This window comes from Phodopus roborovskii, unplaced genomic scaffold, assembly GCF_943737965.1.
Source record: "Phodopus roborovskii unplaced genomic scaffold, PHOROB, whole genome shotgun sequence".
NCBI lineage: Eukaryota > Metazoa > Chordata > Mammalia > Rodentia > Cricetidae > Phodopus > Phodopus roborovskii.
The window spans coordinates 13,946,937-13,972,894 of NW_026126514.1; the positions used below are offsets into that span (position 1 = coordinate 13,946,937).

The window sequence follows — 25,958 nt, forward strand, 5'->3', positions numbered from 1 at the left end:
AATATATGCAGGACTAGGAGACAAGGAGGAAAGAGGAAGTAGTAAGGAGGAGTCAACATGGAGAGACAGGAGAGAGCATAACACCAGCCCCCCATTCTCCAGTAATATGAGACCACATGGAAATACTTAGAATAATAGAAATAGGTTAATAATTAAGACAGAGCTAGCCAATAAGAAACTAGTAACTGGCCAACAGTGTAATATCAAATACAGTGTCTCTCTGTGTGTTAATTGGGGCTGGACAAGACCCAGCGGCAGGGGAAAAACTACTTGTAACAAGAGACAGAGAGAGACAGAGACACACACACAGAGACTGGGTCTGGCTTGGGCTTTTGAAACCTCAAAGTCCACCCTTGGTGACATACCACTTACAACAAGGCCACATCTTCTAATCCTTGTAAACAGTTCATCTACTGGAGACTAATCACTCAAATATATGAGTCTATAGGGGGCAATTCATATGAGCACACCAATGAGAACCTTACAGAGGATTTGACTAGCTGCAAAAGAAGGGTGGAGAACATACAATGGGAAAACTCAGGGATGGGAGAGTTGAGATCTGACAAAGAGGGTAATCAGGTTAGAGAGAAGGGAGAGAATCAGGTTATCAGAGTTTCATAAATCATGATATGAGGCTGGACTTTACTGTATATATGGCAGTTCACTTGAGAGTCAAAGGCAAGGTGGTAACATCATCCACGGTCTTGAATACAGCACTTTTTCCTCTATGTGAAGTCTAGACTATAGATGTTTAGAATGACAGAGTCACGTGTTAGAAGGTAGTAGTAGAAACCCAGAAGAAAGAGAACAGGGAGATGTACTGTTTAGCAATAGACATAATATCAATGATAGTCACCTTTGATTTGAAGATAGAAATGATCGACAAGTAGATATGAGTTATGAGAGAAATACATCAAGTAGTGTTTGGACGAACAACTGAGTGGTGGCCATTTGCTGATTGTAGGAAGACTGGAGAGTAATCTTTTTTTTCAGCAAGGGTAGAGGAAAGGAATAAAGAGCTATTTTGCATTAGTAAGTTCAAATCCCTACTGTTTCTACATTTAAAAACTTGCCACGCTTTGGCTAAGAGAGGTTATATAACTTTTCATAAGCCAGTAGCCTATAAGAGGTGAAGGGCAAGTACCCCAACCATTCCAATTCTAGAACCTACTTTCTCACACACTAAAATGACAAAAACAAAACCAACCAACTAATAACCAACCAACCAACCAACCAACCAACCAAAAAACAAACCAAAATATACTTGGGTTCTGGCAGGGTGGGGTGCTTCAGTGATCTGTTTAGAGTGGCCAACTATATAGCACGTCAGCCCTACCTCCCCATCTCATTATACTTGTCCATGACTTGCCCTCTCTCAGAGATGAGACTTAAGACTTCATGGTTTGGCTCCTGCTGTCTCTTCAGCCTTATGTCACATCACTTATCTTCATTTTTGTTCCAAGACACCAATCTCTCTTCTGCTCTTGAAATGTGACAAACCCATTTCTGAAGTAGGTCTTTTGCACTTTCTACTCCTTGCCTGGGGTATGATGCTTTTTTCCTCAGTAATTTGTCTGGCTGGCTCATTTTTATCCTTCAGTCTGAGATGGATGTCTAACAGGGAGAACTCCTTTATTAATTTTCTCATTGATACGCTTGTATTCACAACCTGTCGTAGCACTTTATTGCCCCACAGATTTTTTTTTAAAAAATTACACGTTTATTTGCTTCGGTACTCTCATGCCATGGCCAGCATATCTGTGTGCAATACTGGAATTGGAATGGAGGGTAATGGTAAAGAGAGACACAGAATCTGGGTTCACTTCAAGAGTGAACAACTTTTGTCTTTCCCCATTGCTTTTTATATGCCACTTATCTAGATAACAGAGATCCCACTGCAAGCACAGCTTGAGCAAACTGTATCTTTGTATCCCATTCTTTGCATTCTTCCTTTTGGCTTTGTTCTGTTCCCAAAGACATTGGGCCTTATTCCATGCCTGAAGTTTTTCAAAGTAATGGTCTTCACCTGGGTCAGGGTTTGTGCTTGAAAAAGGAACTGGAGACCATTTAAACACCAATACTTCTATAACATGTATCTTCACCACCAGAATGTGAGTGTTAAGAGGGTAGGCACAATGATCATATTCATTTCTTGGACCTTAGAGCCCAAGTAATTTCTGGAGCAGAGTATACATTAGATAAACACACAAGTGTTGAGTGAGTAAAGGAAACACTTTAAAATTGGTAAAGAAACAGCTATTTACAAATTGATATAGAGAGGGAGTGCTTAACTCTACTTATTTATAAATGCTGAACAGGATCAATCTGGGAGGAGTGGTTGACTAAAATGTCTTCCAGTCAAATTTTCAGCTATGTGAACTGATTGAACTCCTACATTTTGATTTATCACCTTGGTTAATAAGACTGATAACTTAAGTATTAACAGACATCCTATTACTATTCAAAGGTAAATATTCCTGGGAGGGTAGACATGATGAGTGCTATATACTTTGTAGTTGAAATCAGTTTCTTTTGTAATAAGATGGAAAGAGCAGGAGTTAACTCTAAGTGGTTACCACACATCTAGACAATGTCAAAACACCAAATGGCTGAAGTGAGAGAGAATCCAAAGGTGAGTGAAAGGCAAAGACAGGTTCACCTCCAACCACTTTTCTCTGTTTTAGCCAAGAGTGAGCCTGGTAATCAAATGATGTGCAACACATCAGATCTAGAACTTAGTTCATGAAACACCAAAGTCAGTTATTTAAAGTGCCCCACCCCATGAATTCAGCAGCAAAGACACTTTATTCCTAGAGATGTAACTGATACAACTTTGCGGGAGAATATATGCATTACTGAAATGGTAGAAGTAGGCACTTACCTAATTTACCCTTGATGATGAATAACAGGGGTTTAGAGATTAATATCTTTCAGACTTATTTTCTGTTAAATGAAAATGTAGACACTATCATTTGAGTTTGACTAGAATGGAAAACATCTTTCCAGGGTTTATTAGCCTTCCAGCTGTGAATTTTGCAAATTAATGTTTGTTTTCATTCTTATAGTTTTGGCAATTGTTTTCTATTCTAAAGGTAAAGGTGTTGATTTGGAAATAAATCACCTCTGTTATCATCAGTTTAAGACATTAATATGTAACCAATATGTCCTATAAAGTGAAAAAAATTATGACTTTTGGGAACATCTCTCACTGTTAGTAATGCTATTTATGTGACTACTTAGCAGAAGCAAACTTTTTTTTTCTTAATTTCAGAGCACTATGTTTAAATTTTAATTTTATATAGTTCCCTTCACATTGGGCTTGGCATGCAACGATGTGACATATTTTCTTCAGTGTTGGCCCACTGTGAACATTCATTAGTTTTTAGAATGCTTTAAAATCTTGGTCAAGTTAACAGAATCATCACCAAATATGAGGACTTGTTTTAAATTATAATTTGAAATTTAAAGGTGCAAGCTTTCCATACTCCACCTTTTCCTGTGTTTCTGAGACAGACCATAGGCCATGTACACTGAGATGCTCTTTACATATGTGAAACATGCATGTGGATGAATGAAACAAAGGCCTGGTAAATGAGACTTAAGAATCTAAGTCATTCTCTGTCCTAGTTAGGGTTACTAGTGCTGTGATAAAATACCATGATCAAAATTTTTCAGAGGAAAAGGTTTATTTGGCTTCTAGAAACCTGGATAGGAACTCAAATTGATCAGGAACATGGAGGCAGAAATTGATGCAGAAGCCATGGAGGAGTGCTGCTTTCTGGCTTCCTCTACTTGGCTTGCTCAGTCTACTTTCTAATGGAACCCATGACCACCAGCCCAGGAGTAGCACCATGCACAATGGGTTTGGCCCTCTCAAATCAATCACCAATTAAGAGAATATGCAACAGGCTCTTTTGTACAGCCTGATCTTGATTTTATGGAAGCAGTTTTTCAGTTGAGGTACCCTCTTCTCCAATGACTCTAGCCTGTTTCAAGTTGACATAAAACTAGCCAGCATACTTCCTTATGTTCTTTTGGTTAGTACTTTCCCCTACTGGATCCAGAATGTTAATTATTAGTATAATGCCCCCCCCCCAATTAAGCAACTTAAAGTAACATGAAGAAATAGGGAGCAAATGTTATGTCTTACCAGTAATATTAAACTATATATCCTCAGCAAGTTCTGCTGTACTCTTTCTCAGTAGTTAGAATTGTTGTGAATCCAGACGTTGCCAGTATGAAAACATTTCTATTCCATTGGTAGCAGGGTTGGGTGAATCAGCAATTTGTCTTTGTCACATTCTCTGAGTTTGTATTCCTACCACAGGATAATACAGCCAACAACATACATCTATAGCTGTTTCTGATTCCTGAACCAGGGCATGAAAATAGACTGCTCCTAAATATAAAAGGAGTATTATGATTTCAACTTTATTATAAGCAAGTGAGCCAGCGTGTTGAAAATGGTGGCTGTAAATCAGGACCTTATAAGCTTCTGAGCTTAGGTCTTGGTCTTTCTTACTAGCCAGAAGGGACTTGGGAAATATTTTGTATAATGCTTTTATAGTGTTATTGACAGTGATAGACTCAGTTTACATGCTAAGTCAGTCTCTCCCTCTTTTATACTTGACACCTAGAGACATTTCCAGTGTACCAGAGACATCACAATGCATTCATTGGAGGTTAGTTGAACAGTAATAAATCATATCATAGAGTTTCACAAGCCAAACACTCTCCTTTAGCTCTAATCCGTACGAGGGCCACAGCTAATATTTCATCTTGCTTTATAGTCCTTTGTGGTTTCTCTGTAGTTGCACTTCTAAAGGCCCAAAGCATTTGGAGTCTTAGATCTTCAGAGATACATCATGTACCTCAACATTTTCTTTGATTTGGAAGCAGAGAAATGTTTAAATGGAAGTTATTGAACAAGAGGACCATAGCACAGACAAGGTGTCATCTTAGAAGAGATAATAATGAACTTTCATCTTAAGAATAATGCCTTAGTGGGCAGAATAAAGCTTTCAGTGGGTTCACAGCATTGCCTTGTTCAAAGTACCTTGATTGCATTTTTGTACTTTTCTTAAAAATAAAATACGACTTATATGACTGAAGTACATAAAAGCCCTGAATACGCAAAACTGAAGACATTCAGCATGGCTTAATGTAACAAGGGAGCAGTCGGCACTTTGGAATGCTATCACCCTATGTAAAATTTGCTTTCTCTGTAGCTCCTTCCTGTGAGACAGAATATACCATTCTTCTGTGGTCTCTAACTCTTTGAACCATAAGTTGGAGATGCTGTTAGTCTTCGATGTTTAACAATATCAAAGTGCCAATTTGGTCTAATGATTCATAGACATAATATGCGACAGGGAAAGTTAACTGTATATCCTGAAGGTTTGGATTTATTATCTTTCTTAAAAGATGACACTGCCACCAACTCATGCCTTCTGATTATAAAGTTGACAAATACCTAGAAATATGAACCGTCACCCTTCAGAAGTACCATTTAGTTAACTTTGACATTTCTTTCAAAAAATTTTGAAAGTTATACATTTTAGGTAATGTTTTAGAATTTTATTTATGAAAGGACTAATTTATTTTATTTTATATGTATGGGTGTTTTGTCTGCATGTTGTTTGTACATCTCATGCATGCCTGATGCTCACTGAGGGTGTTGGACCCCCTGGAAGTGGAGTTACAGATGGTTCTGAACCCCCATGCAGGTGCTGGGAACTGAATCTTGGTTCTTTGTGAGAGCAGCGAATGCTGTTGCCCGCTGAGCTATCTCTCCCATTTTTAAAATGTAAGACTCTTAGAAATAGAATCATTGTATGAGAAATAATTCATATTCTAGAGTTTTATTTTTTTTTTGGCGGGGTGTTTTACCAGGGATTGAATCTAGGTGCTCATACATGCAAGTATTCTACCACTGAGCCCTATATTGTTGTTTCTGAGACAGTGTCTTGTGTAGGCTGTGCTTGCCAAGAACTTGCTATGTAGTTTAGGCTGGCCTTGAATTTGCAATCCTTCCAGAGCCTGCTGAATGCTGGCTGTAAATACAGGTGTATTTACTGGGCTGATCATCTTAACATTTGCACTATTTTTAAAATTTTGGCTTCTTTTGGATAATGATCAATTTAATGGCTGGTAAATTTTTAGTATTTTTTATTAAATTACATTTAATATAATGATTACATTGAAATAATTTAAAAATTGTCTCAGAAACTCAATGCCTTTGTGTCTAAATATATAACTTAATCACCTATGTCAATTTGTATTTGATAACTTGAGTTTAAAAGACATTTCAATAGATTTGAGTTCGGATATTAGGTTCTCTCACATGCCCTGATTAAATGCCCTGAAAGTCATCAGAGGGCATTGTTATACATGAAGTAATACTGATACATCTTACATGAGATTGAATGACTTAAATAATCCACACTTAGAGTCTGATCTTACTGATTGAACTCCACTTCAACATGAAGCTGAGAAACATTGATTTCTTCTTTACCTTAATTAGGGAAAATGTCCTAGTGAGATGTCCTTCTTTTCCTCCCTTCTAATTCTTGTTTTCATTTTTGGTATTTTTTTTTATTTAATTGATTAATTTATTTTTCATCCTGACAAGTCTCCCCTCCTTCCTCTCCTTCCACTTCCTCCCCTCTCCCCTCTGCCACCCAATTTACCCCTCTTCTGTTTTCACACAGAAAGGGTTAGACTTCCCACAGACATCAGCAAAACATGGCATATCAAGCTTCTTTAAGACCAAGCACCCGCCCTGCACTCAGGCTGTGCAAAGGAATCCAGCATGAGGAATAGGTCTGACTTATTTCTCTTTCAAAAATTTTCTTTCCTTTTTTGAGACTATAGTATAATTAATTACATCATTTTCCCTTCCCTTTCCTCCCTCCAAACTCTCTCACCCACTTTTTTATCTTTCAAATTCATGACCTCTTTATTCATTAGTTGTTGTTACATAGAACAATTATTCCTAAATATGTAAGTATAACATGCCGATGTCCATAGTGACTGCACCAGTGTAAGTATGAATATGGTCTTTTCTCTATATATCCACATCAGTATTTTTGTCATTTGCTTTCTTGATTGTTGCTGTCTGACTGGTGTGAAATGGAATCTCAATGTAGCTTTTATTTCCATTTTTCTAATATGTAAAGATGTTGAACATTTTAAAAAGAAAATATATGGACTAGGACTGGGGAGATTGCTCAGTGGTTAAGAGCACCGAGTGCTCTTCCAGAAGACCTCATGGTAGCTCCCAGCCCTCTGTAAGCCCAGTACCATGAGACCCAGAACCTTCTTCTGGCCTCTATGGGCACTGCCTGCAAATGATGCACAGACCATACATGCAGGAAAGCAGCCACACACACAGAATTCAAATGTAAGAAGTTCACATACATTGTCCATTTGTACTTCTTTGGAGAACTATCTATTCATTTGTCCATTTTGTCATATTGATTAGATAATATGTTTGATGTTTAGTATTTTGATTTAATATATTCTAAATACAGTAAGTTGTCAGCCTACAGACTAAAGAAGGCCTTTGGGGGCTTAATGCTTCTTGGTTTATGCTGTTCTTATTAAGGTTAAATTTCATTAACTTGGTTGAAGGCACCAAAAATGTACAAAAAATAAATTTGTACATTTGGGTACAAATATTGTACTCATTAAAAACTAACTAAAAACAAGTCCTGTCCACAAATAAAGTGAACAACAGCAGTGACATCAATGAAAAGACCTTAACAAACCTAGTAGAGTTGAGATCATCTAAGATTAAAAGATAAGACATTAGCATATGGCATGTATCTCCTTAGCCCATACATTAATTACTATATACCATTAATTACATTTGTACTGTTTTGAGTTGTTCATAGAACATAATCCAATGATTGACAATGCTATTTAAATATTCTTTATGTGGTTTGACTGAAAATACACTGGTATGGGAAGTTTGCATGAGGAATTTTAATTTCAGGTTTAGGAAGGAGGGACTGAGGATCCTCACCAGGAATTTTTAAGGGTGTTATAGACACTCAAATTTTAGCAGATTATGATTGTAAACTTGAGAATCAACTTTATATCAATTAATTTTAGTCAGAAATATTTACTCAATAATTTAGACTCAGTGCCAATGACAGTAGTTTTCCTGATGTTTAAAACAACTAATTTAAAGAGCTAGCTTTATAGACAGGCATTGTGACACATGCCTTTAACCCCAGCACTTGTGATCCAGAGGCAGGTATATCTCTGTGAGTTTAAGGCTAGCTTAGACTACATAAAGAGTTTCAGGACATTCAGGGATACACAGAGAAACCCTGTTTCAAAAAAATTACTTTGAGATCCAATGTTACTGCTATTTTAGACACATGAAAGAAAAGGTAAGGCAGCCCTTTCACATTCACCATATGCAAACAATCCCTGTGTTATGAGCACTTTCCTGCCAGCCTGGTCCCAGAGCCATGTCAGTCCCAAAATAACACAAAGAGACTCTATTAGTTATAATGCAGTTTGCCAATGCCTAGAGCTTCTTACTGGCTAGCTCAGTCTAAATGATTAACCCAGTTAATAATATATGTATTTCTACATGGTCTTATCTTACTGAGAATGCCAGATTTCTATCCTCTCCATCAGAGATCACATCATGACTCTCCAATATCCTACCTCTCCCAGAATCCTCCTTGTTTCCTAATCCTGCCTATCTTGTTTTCCTATTGGCTAACAGTGCTTTATTCATTAGCCAATAAGGGAAAACTATTTATAGAATGACATTCCCATCATCTCCTCTTTTCTATCTAAAATAAAAAGAAGGGTTTTAACTTTAACATAGTAAAACATATAACAGACCAGTTATCAAATGAGAACTAGAGCTAATATTTAGTCCATTAGCATTTAGCAAGATTTAAAGAAAATATTTCATCATATATCCTATCTTTGTGAGTCTAAGACTTTATAGGTAACTTACCTTTAATCCTAAGTAAGAAAAACTATAACCATAACTATCTGTCTTCAACTCCATCAAAGACCACAGAAGGATAGTATATAAACTCTAGAAATGACAGAGACATCTCAGTGCCTGGTCAGTCACCAGAAGTTCTTCTGTAATGTTCTATCTTTGGCTCATAGGCTATAGTGTGTCTGTCAGACTCCTCAGCAAAACAGAAATTTTCAAAGTGTCCACTTGTATTGGCAGTCACTTTACTCTGTGTCTTGCAGAATGTCTGGCACACACTTTAAGAAGTAGAAACCCTATTAGCACTGCGTATCTTGTTTTAGCAGTCACTTGCCTGTGGGTCCTGCAAATCTACTTTATAAAGCATAGAGTTAAAAAGTCTAGACAAGAGCAGAAAGTCGTCTCTGCAACCACCAGGGAAGGGTGGATTTCTGACAGTAAGAGGTTTAAGTCTGTCTGGAGAGAAGCCCCCTCTGTCAGCAGCGGGCCTCGGTTGTGCCCCCACAGCATATCCTTTGTAGTACTTCTGGTACCACTCTCGGTATTCCCTCTCCGGTTCTCGGTGGTAGCGTTCTTCCTCAAATGGGTCTCTACTTTCGACACTCGGTCCGTAACAGGCTTTAATGCCATAAGGGGGTGGAACTTCTCTGCATCTATTAAAATACTGACGTTCTGTTTCTCCTTGAGGTCTGTTAGGCTTCCTGGGAGACTGACCCCCTCCTTCCCCCCAAATGCTTAGGGAGATCTTGCACGATAACGTCTATGTCTATGTGGAGGTGACCTTGACCTCGATCGGTGATCTGCACGTCCACGAGATCTGGACCGTGAACGATAATTGCGGCTCTTGCCTCTGCCTCTCCTGGGGTATGGGGGTGATGGTGAAAGGGAGCGAGAGTGTGAGCGGCTGAAGGATCGAGAGCAAGAGCCTGACCTTGTCAAGCCAGATCTTGATTTCAAGCAAGGGTATGAACTTCTCGAATACGATGAAGCACTAGAGGGCGATGTAGACTCTTCCTTTCGTCCTGGTTGTGCTCCATAGAATTCTTCCCTGGTCAAAGGTGGTGCTTGCGCGGTAGGGAGGGCGTTTGAATGAGCAGTCTGAGCCCCCGACGAAACCCAAAGCGTTGATATGTTGGCGAGAGCTGCGGGAGATCCTGCAGGAGGAAACTGAGGAGAAAACTGTGCGGGAGGTACACCCGGAGGAAGAGGGAGCGCATCGGGAGGCGGCGCATACAAAGGAGGCGGTGGTACCGGTACAAAGACTGGAGTTGCCGGTAGTGACGGGTCTTGAGGGCCCTGTGATCTTTCGCTGTGGCATCGCCCGCGGTTGATACTTCTGTAACAATTTCTTTCCCCTCTTCTAATGGGCTGTGGCGGAGAAACCAGGTAGCCGAGTTTGTTGGAACGTCCCCAACCTGGTGGACCACCACCTGGACGAGCAGTATTTATTCTTACTGGACCGGTTGTGGGGATCAGCTGTCCACCTGATGGTGACTGTCCCAGCAATGATGGAGCTCCAAGGGCAGGCACTCGGTGACCCTTCCACCCTCCCACGAGTGCAGCGCTTGCCATTGAGCAGGCTCCCTCCGAGTGTTCCCATGCGAGGGCGGCAGCTGGCGATAATGTAGTATCAGAATCCCGGACAGGGCCCTCTGACTTTTCCGAATGGACCGAGACAGTCGCTGCTGCAGTTCTATCGGGTCCTGGAGCTGGGGCAGGAGACGGATTTCCAGGCACAGGAGGAGCCAAGCAAGATGGATTTGAAGGGAACGACGACGCTACGGAGGGAGTTGGACGACGAGAGGAGGAAGACGCCCCTGGAGTCATGGAAGGATCCTGCTGTCTTGATATTGGAGACCTCATCAGAGGCTGCGGGGTCCGCTGGGCGCGTGGTCTTGGTGGTGGTAATGGGCGTGGGGGTGGCCGTACCTGTTGTCGCAGTCTTATTGGACAGCCAGTCCCGTTTTTGAAGTTATCAATAGCCTGCCGTAAAAACTTGTTGGCCGTCAAGGCATCAGGAGAAACTTCGTTTTGCTGACACGTTGGACATGTATGGTCATCCGACTCCAGGAGTGCCGTCCGGATACACTCATCACAGTAACTGTTTCCACAGCATGGGATGAGAGCAGCATCAGTCATAAGGTCCTTGCAGATGAGGCACAGAAGCTCCTCTGGGATAGGATCATCGTCTGAAGATGATGACGATGACCGCTCCTCTGGCAAGAAGGGTGGTTTTACTTTCTTCCCAATTGCATGGGCCTCTGCATTTATCTTTGGCACTGCGTATTTTCCAGTGTTCGTAAGCATCGCGCCTTTTATGTTGGGATCCTTCACTTCCATCATAAAACTTGTGGGAATTCCACTGCTCCTTTTTATCCTACGGCCGGGTTCAAAGTCCTTATTCCCGTTTGTTGGGCAATCCTTGATATAATGGCCAGGCTTGCCGCAACGAAAGCAGGTATAAGATGGAGGTAGTGGACCTACAGCTTTCTTCGTGTAGTTGATTGGGTCGTATCTATGGCCAGATTGCACCATCACAGCTTGGATTTTATCTTCCTCGGCAGCCTTGGCTTCAGCCAGATTGGCGGTCCTTGTAAGCAGGGCCAGAGAAATAGACGCAGGAGAGCCATCGGTTGCTTTGGTTGTTCCCATCCCTCGTTCACTTCGACTTTTAACACAGGTCTTGCTTGTGGACTTCACACCTGCCGCAGGAATTCTTCTGACAATTACAGATGAATTTTTAGGAATGAGCGCAGTATCCTCAGGATAGTCTTCTTTAGTCTGTGCGTTGCTGATCTGCAGATCGCTATGAGCAGCTTTCAGCTTTTCTCTGCTCATAATCTTCTTCTTTAAGTCGCAGAGGGAGATATGGAGCCCATCAAAGGTGACGATGTCGTAGTGGAGTTTAGAGGAAAACTTATAGTGCACACAGGACATGGTGGCAAAGGATTCCTTGTGCTAGGCACCCTGCTGACGGCTGACGATGGGCAGCAGCTCTGGGGCCCAGTGGTCTCGGCCTGAAGTGTGGGCCTGAAGGTGGCCCCGGGGCTCCGAGGTAACTCTTGTCTACAAAGACCAGGCCGGAAAGTCCAAGAATCCAGAAGTTGTTCGGTCCACAAGGCTCAGTGTCTCACTTGATCTTCAGGAGACGCTGGAGTCCCAACGAAGTACAAGGTTCTAATGCCGGTGAAGGCGTGCACTTGCTAGCAAGGACAGAGCAAGCAGACAGATAGCAAGAGCTTCCTTCTTGCATCTTCTTATATATGCTCCCAGCCGAAGGCATTATGCAGATTAAGGGTGTCACCTCCCACCTCAAGACCCGGATGAGAAGCTCAACTTCCGCCATTTTGAATTTGATCGAATTGAATGAAGATTCAATCAAATTGACAACCAAGAATAGGCCACCCTCTCTTACCCTCAGCTTTTTTATTTTGTTTTATTTTATTTTATTTTTGGTCTTTATGTTTTCTTTTCTCCTTTCTTTCTTTCCTTCTTTTGAGGCTGTTTTATTTTTTATTTTTTTATTGGGTTTTGCTGTATTTTTTCTTATTTTTACATATCGATCCCACACCCCTCTCCCTCCCTCCCTTTACCCATTCTATCCACCCCTCCATCAACTCCACACAGTGGGCGATGACTTCCAGGAGTGTTCAACCAAATCTGTCAAACCATTCTAAGTAGGGACTAGGCCCACTTCCAGGCCTCTAAGCTAAGCTAAGGTAGTATTGCTCCATGGAGAATGTGATACCAAAGTCATTTGGCGCACCTGGGATACATCATCCTGGTTCCATCAGACAGGTTTTTTTTTTTTTTTTTTTTGTGCAGCCTTAACTGTCCTAGAAGTAACTTTTTACAACAGGCTGACCTTGATCACATACACCTGGTACACCTGGTTTTTTTTTTTTTTTTGACTTTTAACTGTTAAATTACTCTCATTCAGCAAGTGAACCCAGGATTGCTTAACAAGTAAAAAAATAGATTATATTTACTTACCTAGGTTTACAATTACCTTATTGGTCACACAAAGACATTAACTAAATCAGTAAAGTAAAATTTGTATTTCTTACTGTGAAGGTAGCCAATAGCTACAGAACACTACTCTTGATTTAGGGTGAAAGGTTCCCAGTCAAAGCCCAGCTTGGTACCCTTGATGTGTATAGAGTGGAAGAGCAGATTCCTTAGCAGTAACCATACATGAGATATTATCAGTATCATCAATTATTTACACTATCAATATACTCTAAAGTTTCCACTTAAACACTTTCAACACAAAGACAAAGGCACCCTATCTTGATGCTCACTCTGCCTACTCAGTTTTCAGTCTTTTTTGCAAACTTTTATTCTTCTTTGTCACTCAGAAGAAGACATAATTTGTTGTAGGCTAGGACCAGGCACATATGCAGGTTTAAGTCCTTGGTTCTCTTCTTGTAAAGACCCTGCCATCTTAGAGACCCAGTTTTTATCACCTCACCTAATCATAGTTACCTCCCGCAGGACACCATCAACTAAGTACCATATGGACCCTACACACCAAACAAAGTGCAAAGTTACAGGGTGCCTTGCTCTCTCTCTCTCTCTCTCTCTCTCTCTCTCTCTCTCTCTCTCTGTCTCTCTCTCTTTCTCTCTCTGTCTATCTCTGTTTTCTCTTTCTGTCTGTGTGTCTCTGTGTGTGTGTGTGTGTGTCGCTCTGTCCATCTTCATGTCTCTACCTCTCTATCCCCCACTCCCTCTCTCTCGTTGGTCTTTCAAGACAGGATTTATCTGTGTAGTCCTCGTTTTCCTGGAACTCACTCTGTAGACCAGGCTGTTCTCAAACTCACTCTGATCTGTGTACCTCTGCCTCCCAAGTGCTGGAAAGAAAGGTGTGTGTGTGTGCCACTGCTGCCGAGCCGGTGTAAACTTTTTACATTCAAATAATTTGGTTTTCATTTTTCTTTGTGGATTGTATATTGAGTACAAGTTTTTATTGTCATCCTTGGAATTGTACATTTCACTGGTTACAGTTCCATGTTAAACATTTATTTGGAAAATACAGAGTAAGTGTCTATAAAGTGTTTGATAGAATTAAATAATCTTACCATTGCTATTTGGAAAAGGAAAGAACTTTGGGGAGAATATTCTGGACAAGGAAATTTTATTCATATATTTATTTAGTTTTCTTATTTTACATATTGAGCCCAGTCTCCTCTCCCTCCCCCTCTCCCACCTTCCCGTGCCCCCCAAACCACCCTTTCATCCCATTCCAACCCCCACTCCACATGTAGTGTGATGCCTTCCAGGAGGGGCCCTCTACATCTGTCAGGTCATCTGGAGTAGGGACTAGGCCCTCCCATCCTGCCTCTAGGTTAAGGGAGTATCCCCTGTCCCTCCCCGCCCCCCTCACATGGGTAACGTGCTGCCACAGTCCTTTTGTTTTGTTTTTTTTTTTTTATGCATATAGAGTCTTTTTTATTTAATTTTATATAACAAAGTCCAATTAAATGAAAACAAACATTTATACACAATATTTGGGAATTTGGGCGTCGTTCTTTCCCAACTACTTCCTGCTGGTAAGGGGCGCTGTCTTGGGGGATTCGAAGAAGATTCAGATATCCTAGCTGTAGGCCACAGTCCTTTTGTGCACCAGGGCATACATCCTGGTGGCACTGTCAGATGTCCCTTAGACTGCCCAGGCCTTCTCACTGAGGCCCATGTTCAGGGGTTCAGAGTCGGTCCAATGCTGGGTTCCCAGCGACCAGTGTGGGGGTCCATTAGCTCCCCCTGGTTCAGGTCAGCGGTCTCTCTGGGTTTCTGTAGCCTGGGTTTCCTTATCACTCCCCCACTCTTTGCATCTGGTTTCCAGTTCCGCTCAGTGCTTAGCTGTGGGTGTCTGCATCTGTTTCCATCAGCTACTAGGTGAGGGCTCTGTGATGGTAGATAAACGTTAGTTGTCAATCTCATTGTCAGGGAAGGGCATTTAAGGAGCCTTTCTGCCTTTTGCTGGGGTTGTTAGTCGGGGGGTGGGGGGGTTCATCCTTGTAGGTCTCTGGACGTTTCTCTCGAATCAGTATTCTCTTCAAACCAAACCTACGATGGCTCCCTCTTTGATGGTGTGTCTACCTCTTTCTCTTTTTATTTCGCTCGTCAAAATCTTCATCTCTATTCTTTTCCTCCGCCTTCCTCTTTCTTTTTCCTCCCTTGTGAACAAGTAGTGTGCTTTTCTCAGGCTTCTTGGCCTTTTCATCCTCACCAGCCGGCTTTTCTGGCTGGATGTCTTTGGTAGAGTCCCTTGTCACCTTCTCCTTCTTGACTGGCTCTGTCTCGAGGTGTCCCTTTACAGATTTAGAGTGGGCTCTTCTGGGAGTTCCGGTGACATCGTCATCCTTCTGAAATGATGGTGACGCTTTTGCAGAGCCGGTCTTTGCACCGTCTTCTTTGGCGTTTTTAAGTGGAGGTTCGGACCAAGGAGCTTTTCCAGGCTCCCCGTCTTCTTTGTCTTGGGGTCCTTTAGAAGTTCTTAAAACTTTTTCTTTCTTGGCTTGAGCAGAGCCATCGCTTTTCCGTTTGGTCTCATCACTCTTTCGGTTTGGCTTACCGTTTTCTCTCTTGTCTCTTTCAGATACTGATTCGCAAGTGACAGATTCTGCTCCCATGGGTTCATCCCTAACAGGGGTAGCATCCTCTCTCCTTGGGAGGAAAACGAGTGTTTCTGTCTTAGTGTCATCAGCACGAGATGACTCTCTGGATGTCCCGGAAGGCTCTAACAGCTCGTGGGCCAGGACGCTCTCACTCTCCTCCCCCTTTCTTCCTTTTCTGTGTTTCTCGGGCTTGTTTCCTTTATCGTCGCCGGCAACGTTCTCCCACTCCTGTGCTTCTGCATTATCTTTCCGATTGTGATTCTCTCTCGATGACAGCTTTTCTGGATAGCTGCCACCTAGATTTCTAGTTCTGTGACTTCGTCCAGCACGACAGTCGTCTCTGCGCCCCCCAGGGAAGGGTGGATTTCTGACAGTAGGAGGTTTAAGCCTTTCTGGAGAGAAGCCCCCTCTGTCAGCAGCGGGCCTCGGCTGTGCCCCCACAGCATATCCTTTGTAGTACTTCCGGTACCACTCTCGGTATTCCCTCTCCGGTTCTCGGTGGTAGCGTTCTTTCTCAAATGGGTCTCTCCTTTCGACACTCGGTCCGGAACAGGCTTTATTGCCATAAGGGGGTGGAACTTCTCTGCATCTATTAAAATACTGACGTTCTGTTTCTCCTTGATGTCCATTCGGCTTCCTGGGAGACTGACCCCCAAAGGCTTGAGGAGATCTTGCACGATAACGTCTATGTCTATGTGGAGGCGACCTTGACCTCGATCGGTGATCACCACGTCCGCGAGATCTGGACCGTGAACGAAAATTGCGGCTCTTGCCTCTGCCTCTCCTCGGGTATGGGGGTGATGGTGAAAGGGAGCGAGAGTGTGAGCGGCTGAAGGATCGAGAGCAAGAGCCTGACCTTGTCAAGCCAGATCTTGATTTCAAGCAAGGGTATGAACTTCTTGAATACGATGAACCACTAGAGGGCGATGTAGACCCTCCCTTTAGTTGTGGTGGCGCTCTATAGAATTCTTCCCTGGTCACAGGTGGTGCTTGCGCGGTAGGGAGGGCGTTTGAATGAGCAGTCTGAGCCCCTGACGAAACCCAAAGCGTTGATATGTTGGCGAGAGCTGCGGGAGATCCTGCAGGAGGAAACTGAGGAGAAAACTGTGCGGGAGGTACACCCGGGAGGAAGAGGGAGCGCATCGGGAGGCGGCGCATACAAAGGAGGCGGTGGTACGGGTACAAAGACTGGAGTTGCCGGTAGTGACGGGTCTTGAGGGCCCTGTGATCTTTCGCTGTGGCGTCGCCCGCGGTTGATACTTCTGTAACAATTTCTTTCCCCTCTTCTAATGGGCTGTGGTGGAGAAACCGGGTAGCCGAGTTTGTTGGAACGTCCCCAACCTGGTGGACCACCACCTGGACGAGCAGTATTTATTCTTACTGGACCGGTTGTGGGGATCAGCTGTCCACCTGATGGTGACTGTCCCAGCAATGATGGAGCTCCAAGGGCAGGCACTCGGTGACCCTTCCACCCTCCCACGAGTGCAGCGCTTGCCATTGAGCAGGCTCCCTCCGAGTGTTCCCATGCGAGGGCGGCAGCTGGCGATAATGTAGTATCAGAATCCCGGACAGGGCCCTCTGACTTTTCCGAATGGACCGAGACAGTCGCTGCTGCAGTTCTATCGGGTCCTGGAGCTGGGGCAGGAGACGGATTTCCAGGCACAGGAGGAGCCAAGCAAGATGGATTTGAAGGGAACGACGACGCTACGGAGGGAGTTGGACGACGAGAGGAGGAAGACGCCCCTGGAGTCATGGAAGGATCCTGCTGTCTTGATATTGGAGACCTCATCAGAGGCTGCGGGGTCCGCTGGGCGCGTGGTCTTGGTGGTGGTAATGGGCGTGGGGGTGGCCGTACCTGTTGTCGCAGTCTTATTGGACAGCCAGTCCCGTTTTTGAAGTTATCAATAGCCTGCCGTAAAAACTTGTTGGCCGTCAAGGCATCAGGAGAAACTTCGTTTTGCTGACACGTTGGACATGTATGGTCATCCGACTCCAGGAGTGCCGTCCGGATACACTCATCACAGTAACTGTTTCCACAGCATGGGATGAGAGCAGCATCAGTCATAAGGTCCTTGCAGATGAGGCACAGAAGCTCCTCTGGGATAGGATCATCGTCTGAAGATGATGACGATGACCGCTCCTCTGGCAAGAAGGGTGGTTTTACTTTCTTCCCAATTGCATGGGCCTCTGCATTTATCTTTGGCACTGCGTATTTTCCAGTGTTCGTAAGCATCGCGCCTTTTATGTTGGGATCCTTCACTTCCATCATAAAACTTGTGGGAATTCCACTGCTCCTTTTTATCCTACGGCCGGGTTCAAAGTCCTTATTCCCGTTTGTTGGGCAATCCTTGATATAATGGCCAGGCTTGCCGCAACGAAAGCAGGTATAAGATGGAGGTAGTGGACCTACAGCTTTCTTCGTGTAGTTGATTGGGTCGTATCTATGGCCAGATTGCACCATCACAGCTTGGATTTTATCTTCCTCGGCAGCCTTGGCTTCAGCCAGATTGGCGGTCCTTGTAAGCAGGGCCAGAGAAATAGACGCAGGAGAGCCATCGGTTGCTTTGGTTGTTCCCATCCCTCGTTCACTTCGACTTTTAACACAGGTCTTGCTTGTGGACTTCACACCTGCCGCAGGAATTCTTCTGACAATTACAGATGAATTTTTAGGAATGAGCGCAGTATCCTCAGGATAGTCTTCTTTAGTCTGTGCGTTGCTGATCTGCAGATCGCTATGAGCAGCTTTCAGCTTTTCTCTGCTCATAATCTTCTTCTTTAAGTCGCAGAGGGAGATATGGAGCCCATCAAAGGTGACGATGTCGTAGTGGAGTTTAGAGGAAAACTTATAGTGCACACAGGACATGGTGGCAAAGGATTCCTTGTGCTAGGCACCCTGCTGACGGCTGACGATGGGCAGCAGCTCTGGGGCCCAGTGGTCTCGGCCTGAAGTGTGGGCCTGAAGGTGGCCCCGGGGCTCCGAGGTAACTCTTGTCTACAAAGACCAGGCCGGAAAGTCCAAGAATCCAGAAGTTGTTCGGTCCACAAGGCTCAGTGTCTCACTTGATCTTCAGGAGACGCTGGAGTCCCAACGAAGTACAAGGTTCTAATGCCGGTGAAGGCGTGCACTTGCTAGCAAGGACAGAGCAAGCAGACAGATAGCAAGAGCTTCCTTCTTGCATCTTCTTATATATGCTCCCAGCCGAAGGCATTATGCAGATTAAGGGTGTCACCTCCCACCTCAAGACCCGGATGAGAAGCTCAACTTCCGCCATTTTGAATTTGATCGAATTGAATGAAGATTCAATCAAATTGACAACCAAGAATAGGCCACCCTCTCTTACCCTCAGCTTTTTTATTTTGTTTTATTTTATTTTATTTTTGGTCTTTATGTTTTCTTTTCTCCTTTCTTTCTTTCCTTCTTTTGAGGCTGTTTTATTTTTTATTTTTTTATTGGGTTTTGCTGTATTTTTTCTTATTTTTACATATCGATCCCACACCCCTCTCCCTCCCTCCCTTTACCCATTCTATCCACCCCTCCATCAACTCCACACAGTGGGCGATGACTTCCAGGAGTGTTCAACCAAATCTGTCAAACCATTCTAAGTAGGGACTAGGCCCACTTCCAGGCCTCTAAGCTAAGCTAAGGTAGTATTGCTCCATGGAGAATGTGATACCAAAGTCATTTGGCGCACCTGGGATACATCATCCTGGTTCCATCAGACAGGTTTTTTTTTTTTTTTTTGTGCAGCCTTAACTGTCCTAGAAGTAACTTTTTACAACAGGCTGACCTTGATCACATACACCTGGTACACCTGGTTTTTTTTTTTTTTTGACTTTTAACTGTTAAATTACTCTCATTCAGCAAGTGAACCCAGGATTGCTTAACAAGTAAAAAAATAGATTATATTTACTTACCTAGGTTTACAATTACCTTATTGGTCACACAAAGACATTAACTAAATCAGTAAAGTAAAATTTGTATTTCTTACTGTGAAGGTAGCCAATAGCTACAGAACACTACTCTTGATTTAGGGTGAAAGGTTCCCAGTCAAAGCCCAGCTTGGTACCCTTGATGTGTATAGAGTGGAAGAGCAGATTCCTTAGCAGTAACCATACATGAGATATTATCAGTATCATCAATTATTTACACTATCAATATACTCTAAAGTTTCCACTTAAACACTTTCAACACAAAGACAAAGGCACCCTATCTTGATGCTCACTCTGCCTACTCAGTTTTCAGTCTTTTTTGCAAACTTTTATTCTTCTTTGTCACTCAGAAGAAGACATAATTTGTTGTAGGCTAGGACCAGGCACATATGCAGGTTTAAGTCCTTGGTTCTCTTCTTGTAAAGACCCTGCCATCTTAGAGACCCAGTTTTTATCACCTCACCTAATCATAGTTACCTCCCGCAGGACACCATCAACTAAGTACCATATGGACCCTACACACCAAACAAAGTGCAAAGTTACAGGGTGCCTTGCTCTCTCTCTCTCTCTCTCTCTCTCTCTCTCTCTCTCTCTGTCTCTCTCTCTTTCTCTCTCTGTCTATCTCTGTTTTCTCTTTCTGTCTGTGTGTCTCTGTGTGTGTGTGTGTGTGTCGCTCTGTCCATCTTCATGTCTCTACCTCTCTATCCCCCACTCCCTCTCTCTCGTTGGTCTTTCAAGACAGGATTTATCTGTGTAGTCCTCGTTTTCCTGGAACTCACTCTGTAGACCAGGCTGTTCTCAAACTCACTCTGATCTGTGTACCTCTGCCTCCCAAGTGCTGGAAAGAAAGGTGTGTGTGTGTGCCACTGCTGCCGAGCCGGTGTAAACTTTTTACATTCAAATAATTTGGTTTTCATTTTTCTTTGTGGATTGTATATTGAGTACAAGTTTTTATTGTCATCCTTGGAATTGTACATTTCACTGGTTACAGTTCCATGTTAAACATTTATTTGGAAAATACAGAGTAAGTGTCTATAAAGTGTTTGATAGAATTAAATAATCTTACCATTGCTATTTGGAAAAGGAAAGAACTTTGGGGAGAATATTCTGGACAAGGAAATTTTATTCATATATTTATTTAGTTTTCTTATTTTACATATTGAGCCCAGTCTCCTCTCCCTCCCCCCTCTCCCACCTTCCCGTGCCCCCCAAACCACCCTTTCATCCCATTCCAACCCCCACTCCACATGTAGTGTGATGCCTTCCAGGAGGGGCCCTCTACATCTGTCAGGTCATCTGGAGTAGGGACTAGGCCCTCCCATCCTGCCTCTAGGTTAAGGGGAGTATCCCCTGTCCCTCCCCGCCCCCTCACATGGGTAACGTGCTGCCACAGTCCTTTTGTTTTGTTTTTTTTTTTATGCATATAGAGTCTTTTTTATTTAATTTTATATAACAAAGTCCAATTAAATGAAAACAAACATTTATACACAATATTTGGGAATTTGGGCGTCGTTCTTTCCCAACTACTTCCTGCTGGTAAGGGGCGCTGTCTTGGGGGATTCGAAGAAGATTCAGATATCCTAGCTGTAGGCCACAGTCCTTTTGTGCACCAGGGCATACATCCTGGTGGCACTGTCAGATGTCCCTTAGACTGCCCAGGCCTTCTCACTGAGGCCCATGTTCAGGGGTTCAGAGTCGGTCCAATGCTGGGTTCCCAGCGACCAGTGTGGGGGTCCATTAGCTCCCCCTGGTTCAGGTCAGCGGTCTCTCTGGGTTTCTGTAGCCTGGGTTTCCTTATCACTCCCCCACTCTTTGCATCTGGTTTCCAGTTCCGCTCAGTGCTTAGCTGTGGGTGTCTGCATCTGTTTCCATCAGCTACTAGGTGAGGGCTCTGTGATGGTAGATAAACGTTAGTTGTCAATCTCATTGTCAGGGAAGGGCATTTAAGGAGCCTTTCTGCCTTTTGCTGGGGTTGTTAGTCGGGGGGTGGGGGGGTTCATCCTTGTAGGTCTCTGGACGTTTCTCTCGAATCAGTATTCTCTTCAAACCAAACCTACGATGGCTCCCTCTTTGATGGTGTGTCTACCTCTTTCTCTTTTTATTTCGCTCGTCAAAATCTTCATCTCTATTCTTTTCCTCCGCCTTCCTCTTTCTTTTTCCTCCCTTGTGAACAAGTAGTGTGCTTTTCTCAGGCTTCTTGGCCTTTTCATCCTCACCAGCCGGCTTTTCTGGCTGGATGTCTTTGGTAGAGTCCCTTGTCACCTTCTCCTTCTTGACTGGCTCTGTCTCGAGGTGTCCCTTTACAGATTTAGAGTGGGCTCTTCTGGGAGTTCCGGTGACATCGTCATCCTTCTGAAATGATGGTGACGCTTTTGCAGAGCCGGTCTTTGCACCGTCTTCTTTGGCGTTTTTAAGTGGAGGTTCGGACCAAGGAGCTTTTCCAGGCTCCCCGTCTTCTTTGTCTTGGGGTCCTTTAGAAGGTCTTAAAACTTTTTCTTTCTTGGCTTGAGCAGAGCCATCGCTTTTCCGTTTGGTCTCATCACTCTTTCGGTTTGGCTTACCGTTTTCTCTCTTGTCTCTTTCAGATACTGATTCGCAAGTGACAGATTCTGCTCCCATGGGTTCATCCCTAACAGGGGTAGCATCCTCTCTCCTTGGGAGGAAAACGAGTGTTTCTGTCTTAGTGTCATCAGCACGAGATGACTCTCTGGATGTCCCGGAAGGCTCTAACAGCTCGTGGGCCAGGACGCTCTCACTCTCCTCCCCCTTTCTTCCTTTTCTGTGTTTCTCGGGCTTGTTTCCTTTATCGTCGCCGGCAACGTTCTCCCACTCCTGTGCTTCTGCATTATCTTTCCGATTGTGATTCTCTCTCGATGACAGCTTTTCTGGATAGCTGCCACCTAGATTTCTAGTTCTGTGACTTCGTCCAGCACGACAGTCGTCTCTGCGCCCCCCAGGGAAGGGTGGATTTCTGACAGTAGGAGGTTTAAGCCTTTCTGGAGAGAAGCCCCCTCTGTCAGCAGCGGGCCTCGGCTGTGCCCCCACAGCATATCCTTTGTAGTACTTCCGGTACCACTCTCGGTATTCCCTCTCCGGTTCTCGGTGGTAGCGTTCTTTCTCAAATGGGTCTCTCCTTTCGACACTCGGTCCGGAACAGGCTTTATTGCCATAAGGGGGTGGAACTTCTCTGCATCTATTAAAATACTGACGTTCTGTTTCTCCTTGATGTCCATTCGGCTTCCTGGGAGACTGACCCCCAAAGGCTTGAGGAGATCTTGCACGATAACGTCTATGTCTATGTGGAGGCGACCTTGACCTCGATCGGTGATCACCACGTCCGCGAGATCTGGACCGTGAACGAAAATTGCGGCTCTTGCCTCTGCCTCTCCTCGGGTATGGGGGTGATGGTGAAAGGGAGCGAGAGTGTGAGCGGCTGAAGGATCGAGAGCAAGAGCCTGACCTTGTCAAGCCAGATCTTGATTTCAAGCAAGGGTATGAACTTCTTGAATACGATGAACCACTAGAGGGCGATGTAGACCCTCCCTTTAGTTGTGGTGGCGCTCTATAGAATTCTTCCCTGGTCACAGGTGGTGCTTGCGCGGTAGGGAGGGCGTTTGAATGAGCAGTCTGAGCCCCTGACGAAACCCAAAGCGTTGATATGTTGGCGAGAGCTGCGGGAGATCCTGCAGGAGGAAACTGAGGAGAAAACTGTGCGGGAGGTACACCCGGAGGAAGAGGGAGCGCATCGGGAGGCGGCGCATACAAAGGAGGCGGTGGTACGGGTACAAAGACTGGAGTTGCCGGTAGTGACGGGTCTTGAGGGCCCTGTGATCTTTCGCTGTGGCGTCGCCCGCGGTTGATACTTCTGTAACAATTTCTTTCCCCTCTTCTAATGGGCTGTGGTGGAGAAACCGGGTAGCCGAGTTTGTTGGAACGTCCCCAACCTGGTGGACCACCACCTGGACGAGCAGTATTTATTCTTACTGGACCGGTTGTGGGGATCAGCTGTCCACCTGATGGTGACTGTCCCAGCAATGATGGAGCTCCAAGGGCAGGCACTCGGTGACCCTTCCACCCTCCCACGAGTGCAGCGCTTGCCATTGAGCAGGCTCCCTCCGAGTGTTCCCATGCGAGGGCGGCAGCTGGCGATAATTTAGTATCAGAATCCCGGAGAGGGCCCTCTGACTTTTCCGAATGGACCGAGACAGTCGCTGCTGCAGTTCTATCGGGTCCTGGAGCTGGGGCAGGAGACGGATTTCCAGGCACAGGAGGAGCCAAGCAAGATGGATTTGAAGGGAACGACGACGCTACGGAGGGAGTTGGACGACGAGAGGAGGAAGACGCGCCCTGGAGTCATGGAAGGATCCTGCTGTCTTGATATTGGAGACCTCATCAGAGGCTGCGGGGTCCGCTGGGCGCGTGGTCTTGGTGGTGGTAATGGGCGTGGGGGTGGCCGTACCTGTTGTCGCAGTCTTATTGGATAGCCAGTCCCGTTTTTGAAGTTCTCAATAGCCTGCCGTAAAAACTTGTTGGCCGTCAAGGCATCAGGAGAAACTTCGTTTTGCTGACACGTTGGACATGTATGGTCATCCGACTCCAGGAGTGCCGTCCGGATACACTCATCACAGTAACTGTTTCCACAGCAGGGGATGAGAGCAGCGTCAGTCATAAGGTCCTTGCAGATGAGGCACAGAAGCTCCTCTGGGATAGGATCATCGTCTGAAGATGATGACGATGACCGCTCCTCTGGCAAGAAGGGTGGCTTCTCTTTCTTCCCAATTGCATAGGCCTCTGCATCTATCTTTGGTATTGCGTATTTTCCAGTGTTCGTAAGCATCGCGCCTTTTATGCTGGGATCCTTCACTTCCATCATAAAACTTGTGGGAATTCCACTGCTCCTTTTGATCCTACGGCCAGGTTCAAAGTCCTTATCCCCGTTTGTTGGGCAATCCTTAATATAATGGCCAGGCTTGCCGCAACGAAAGCAGGTATAAGATGGAGGTGGTGGACCTACAGCTTTCTTCGTGTAGTTGACTGGGTCGTATCGATGGCCAGATTGCGCCATCATTGCTTGGATTTTATCTTCCTCGGCAGCATTGGCTTCAGCCAGATTGGCGGTCCTTGTAAGCTGGGCCAGAGAAATAGACGCAGGAGAGCCATCGATTGCTTTTGTAGTTCCCATCCCTCGTTCACTTCGACTTTTAACATAGGTCCTGCTTGTGGACTTCACACCTGCCGCAGGAATTCTTCTGACAATTACAGATGAATTTTTAGGAATGAGCGCAGTATCCTCAGGATAGTCTTCTTTCGTCTGTGCGTTGCTGATCTGCAGATCGCTATGGGTAGCTTTCAGCTTTTCTCTGCTCATAATCTTCTTCTTTAAGTCGCAGAGGGAGATATGGAGCCCATCAAAGGTGACGATGTCGTAGTGGAGTTTAGAGGAAAATTTATAGTGCACACAGGACATGGTGGCAAAGGATTCCTTGTGCTAGGCACCCTGCTGACGGCTGACGATTGCAGGGGTCTCGGCCTGAAGTGTGGGCCTGAAGGTGGCCCCGGGGCTCCGAGGTAACTCTTGTCTACAAAGACCAGGCCGGAAAGTCCAAGAATCCAGAAGTTGTTCGGTCCACGAGGCCCAGTGTTTCGCTTGATCTTCAGGAGCCGCTGGAGCCGCAAGGAACTACAAGGTTCTAATGCGGGTGAAGGCGTGCACTTGCTAGCAAGGCCAGAGCAAGCAGACAGAAAGCAACAGCTTCCTTCTTGCACCTTCTTATATATGCTCCCAGCAGAAGGCATTATGCAGATTAAGGGTGTCACCTCCCACCTCAAGACCCAGATGAGAAGCTCCAATTCCGCCATTTTGAATTAAATTGACAACCAAGAATAGGTCATCCTCTCTTACCCTCAGCTTTTTTATTTTACTTTATTTTTGGGCTTTTCGTTTTCCCTTTTTCTTCCTTCCTTCCTTCCTTCCCTTCTTCCTTCCTTCCTTCCTTCCTTCCTTCCTTTCTTTCTTTCTTCCTTCCTTTCTTTCTTTGTTTCTTACTTTTTGTCTTTCTCTCACTCCCTCTAACTCTCTGTGTGTCTGTTGGTCGGTGTTTCTGTCTTTGCTTCCTTCTTTTGAGGCTGTTTTATTTAATTTTTTTATTGGGTTTTGCTGTATTTTTTCTTATTTTTACATATCGATCCCACACCCCTCTCCCTCCCTCCCTTTACCCATTCTATCCACCCCTCCATCAACTCCACAGAGTTGGCGATGACTTCCAGGAGTGTTCAACCAAATCTGTCAAACCATTCTAAGTAGGGACTAGGCCCACTTCCCGGCCTCTAAGCTAAGGTAGTATTGCTCCATGGAGAATGTGATACCAAAGTCATTTGGCGCACCTGGGATACATCATCCTGGTTCCATCAGGCAGGTTTTTTTTTTTTTTTTTTTGTGC

At 44.5% G+C, this 25,958-nt stretch overlaps 2 protein-coding genes across 2 annotated transcripts; both read right to left on the reverse strand.

Moving 5' to 3' along the window:
• Positions 1-15,099: 15,099 nt before the first annotated feature.
• On the reverse strand, positions 15,100-18,451 carry LOC127230771 (E3 ubiquitin-protein ligase RBBP6-like; the record flags this gene model as incomplete). Its single annotated transcript, XM_051196065.1, is given in 2 exon segments — positions 15,100-16,713; positions 16,715-18,451. Coding segments are annotated over 2 exon segments (3,351 nt in total), but the record flags the coding sequence as incomplete, so codon positions are not given.
• Positions 18,452-21,633: 3,182 nt separating this feature from the next.
• On the reverse strand, positions 21,634-24,985 carry LOC127230772 (E3 ubiquitin-protein ligase RBBP6-like; the record flags this gene model as incomplete). The annotated part of the gene is given in 2 exon segments (XM_051196066.1): positions 21,634-23,862; positions 23,864-24,985. Coding segments are annotated over 2 exon segments (3,351 nt in total), but the record flags the coding sequence as incomplete, so codon positions are not given.
• Between the last annotated feature and the right edge of the window lie 973 nt (positions 24,986-25,958).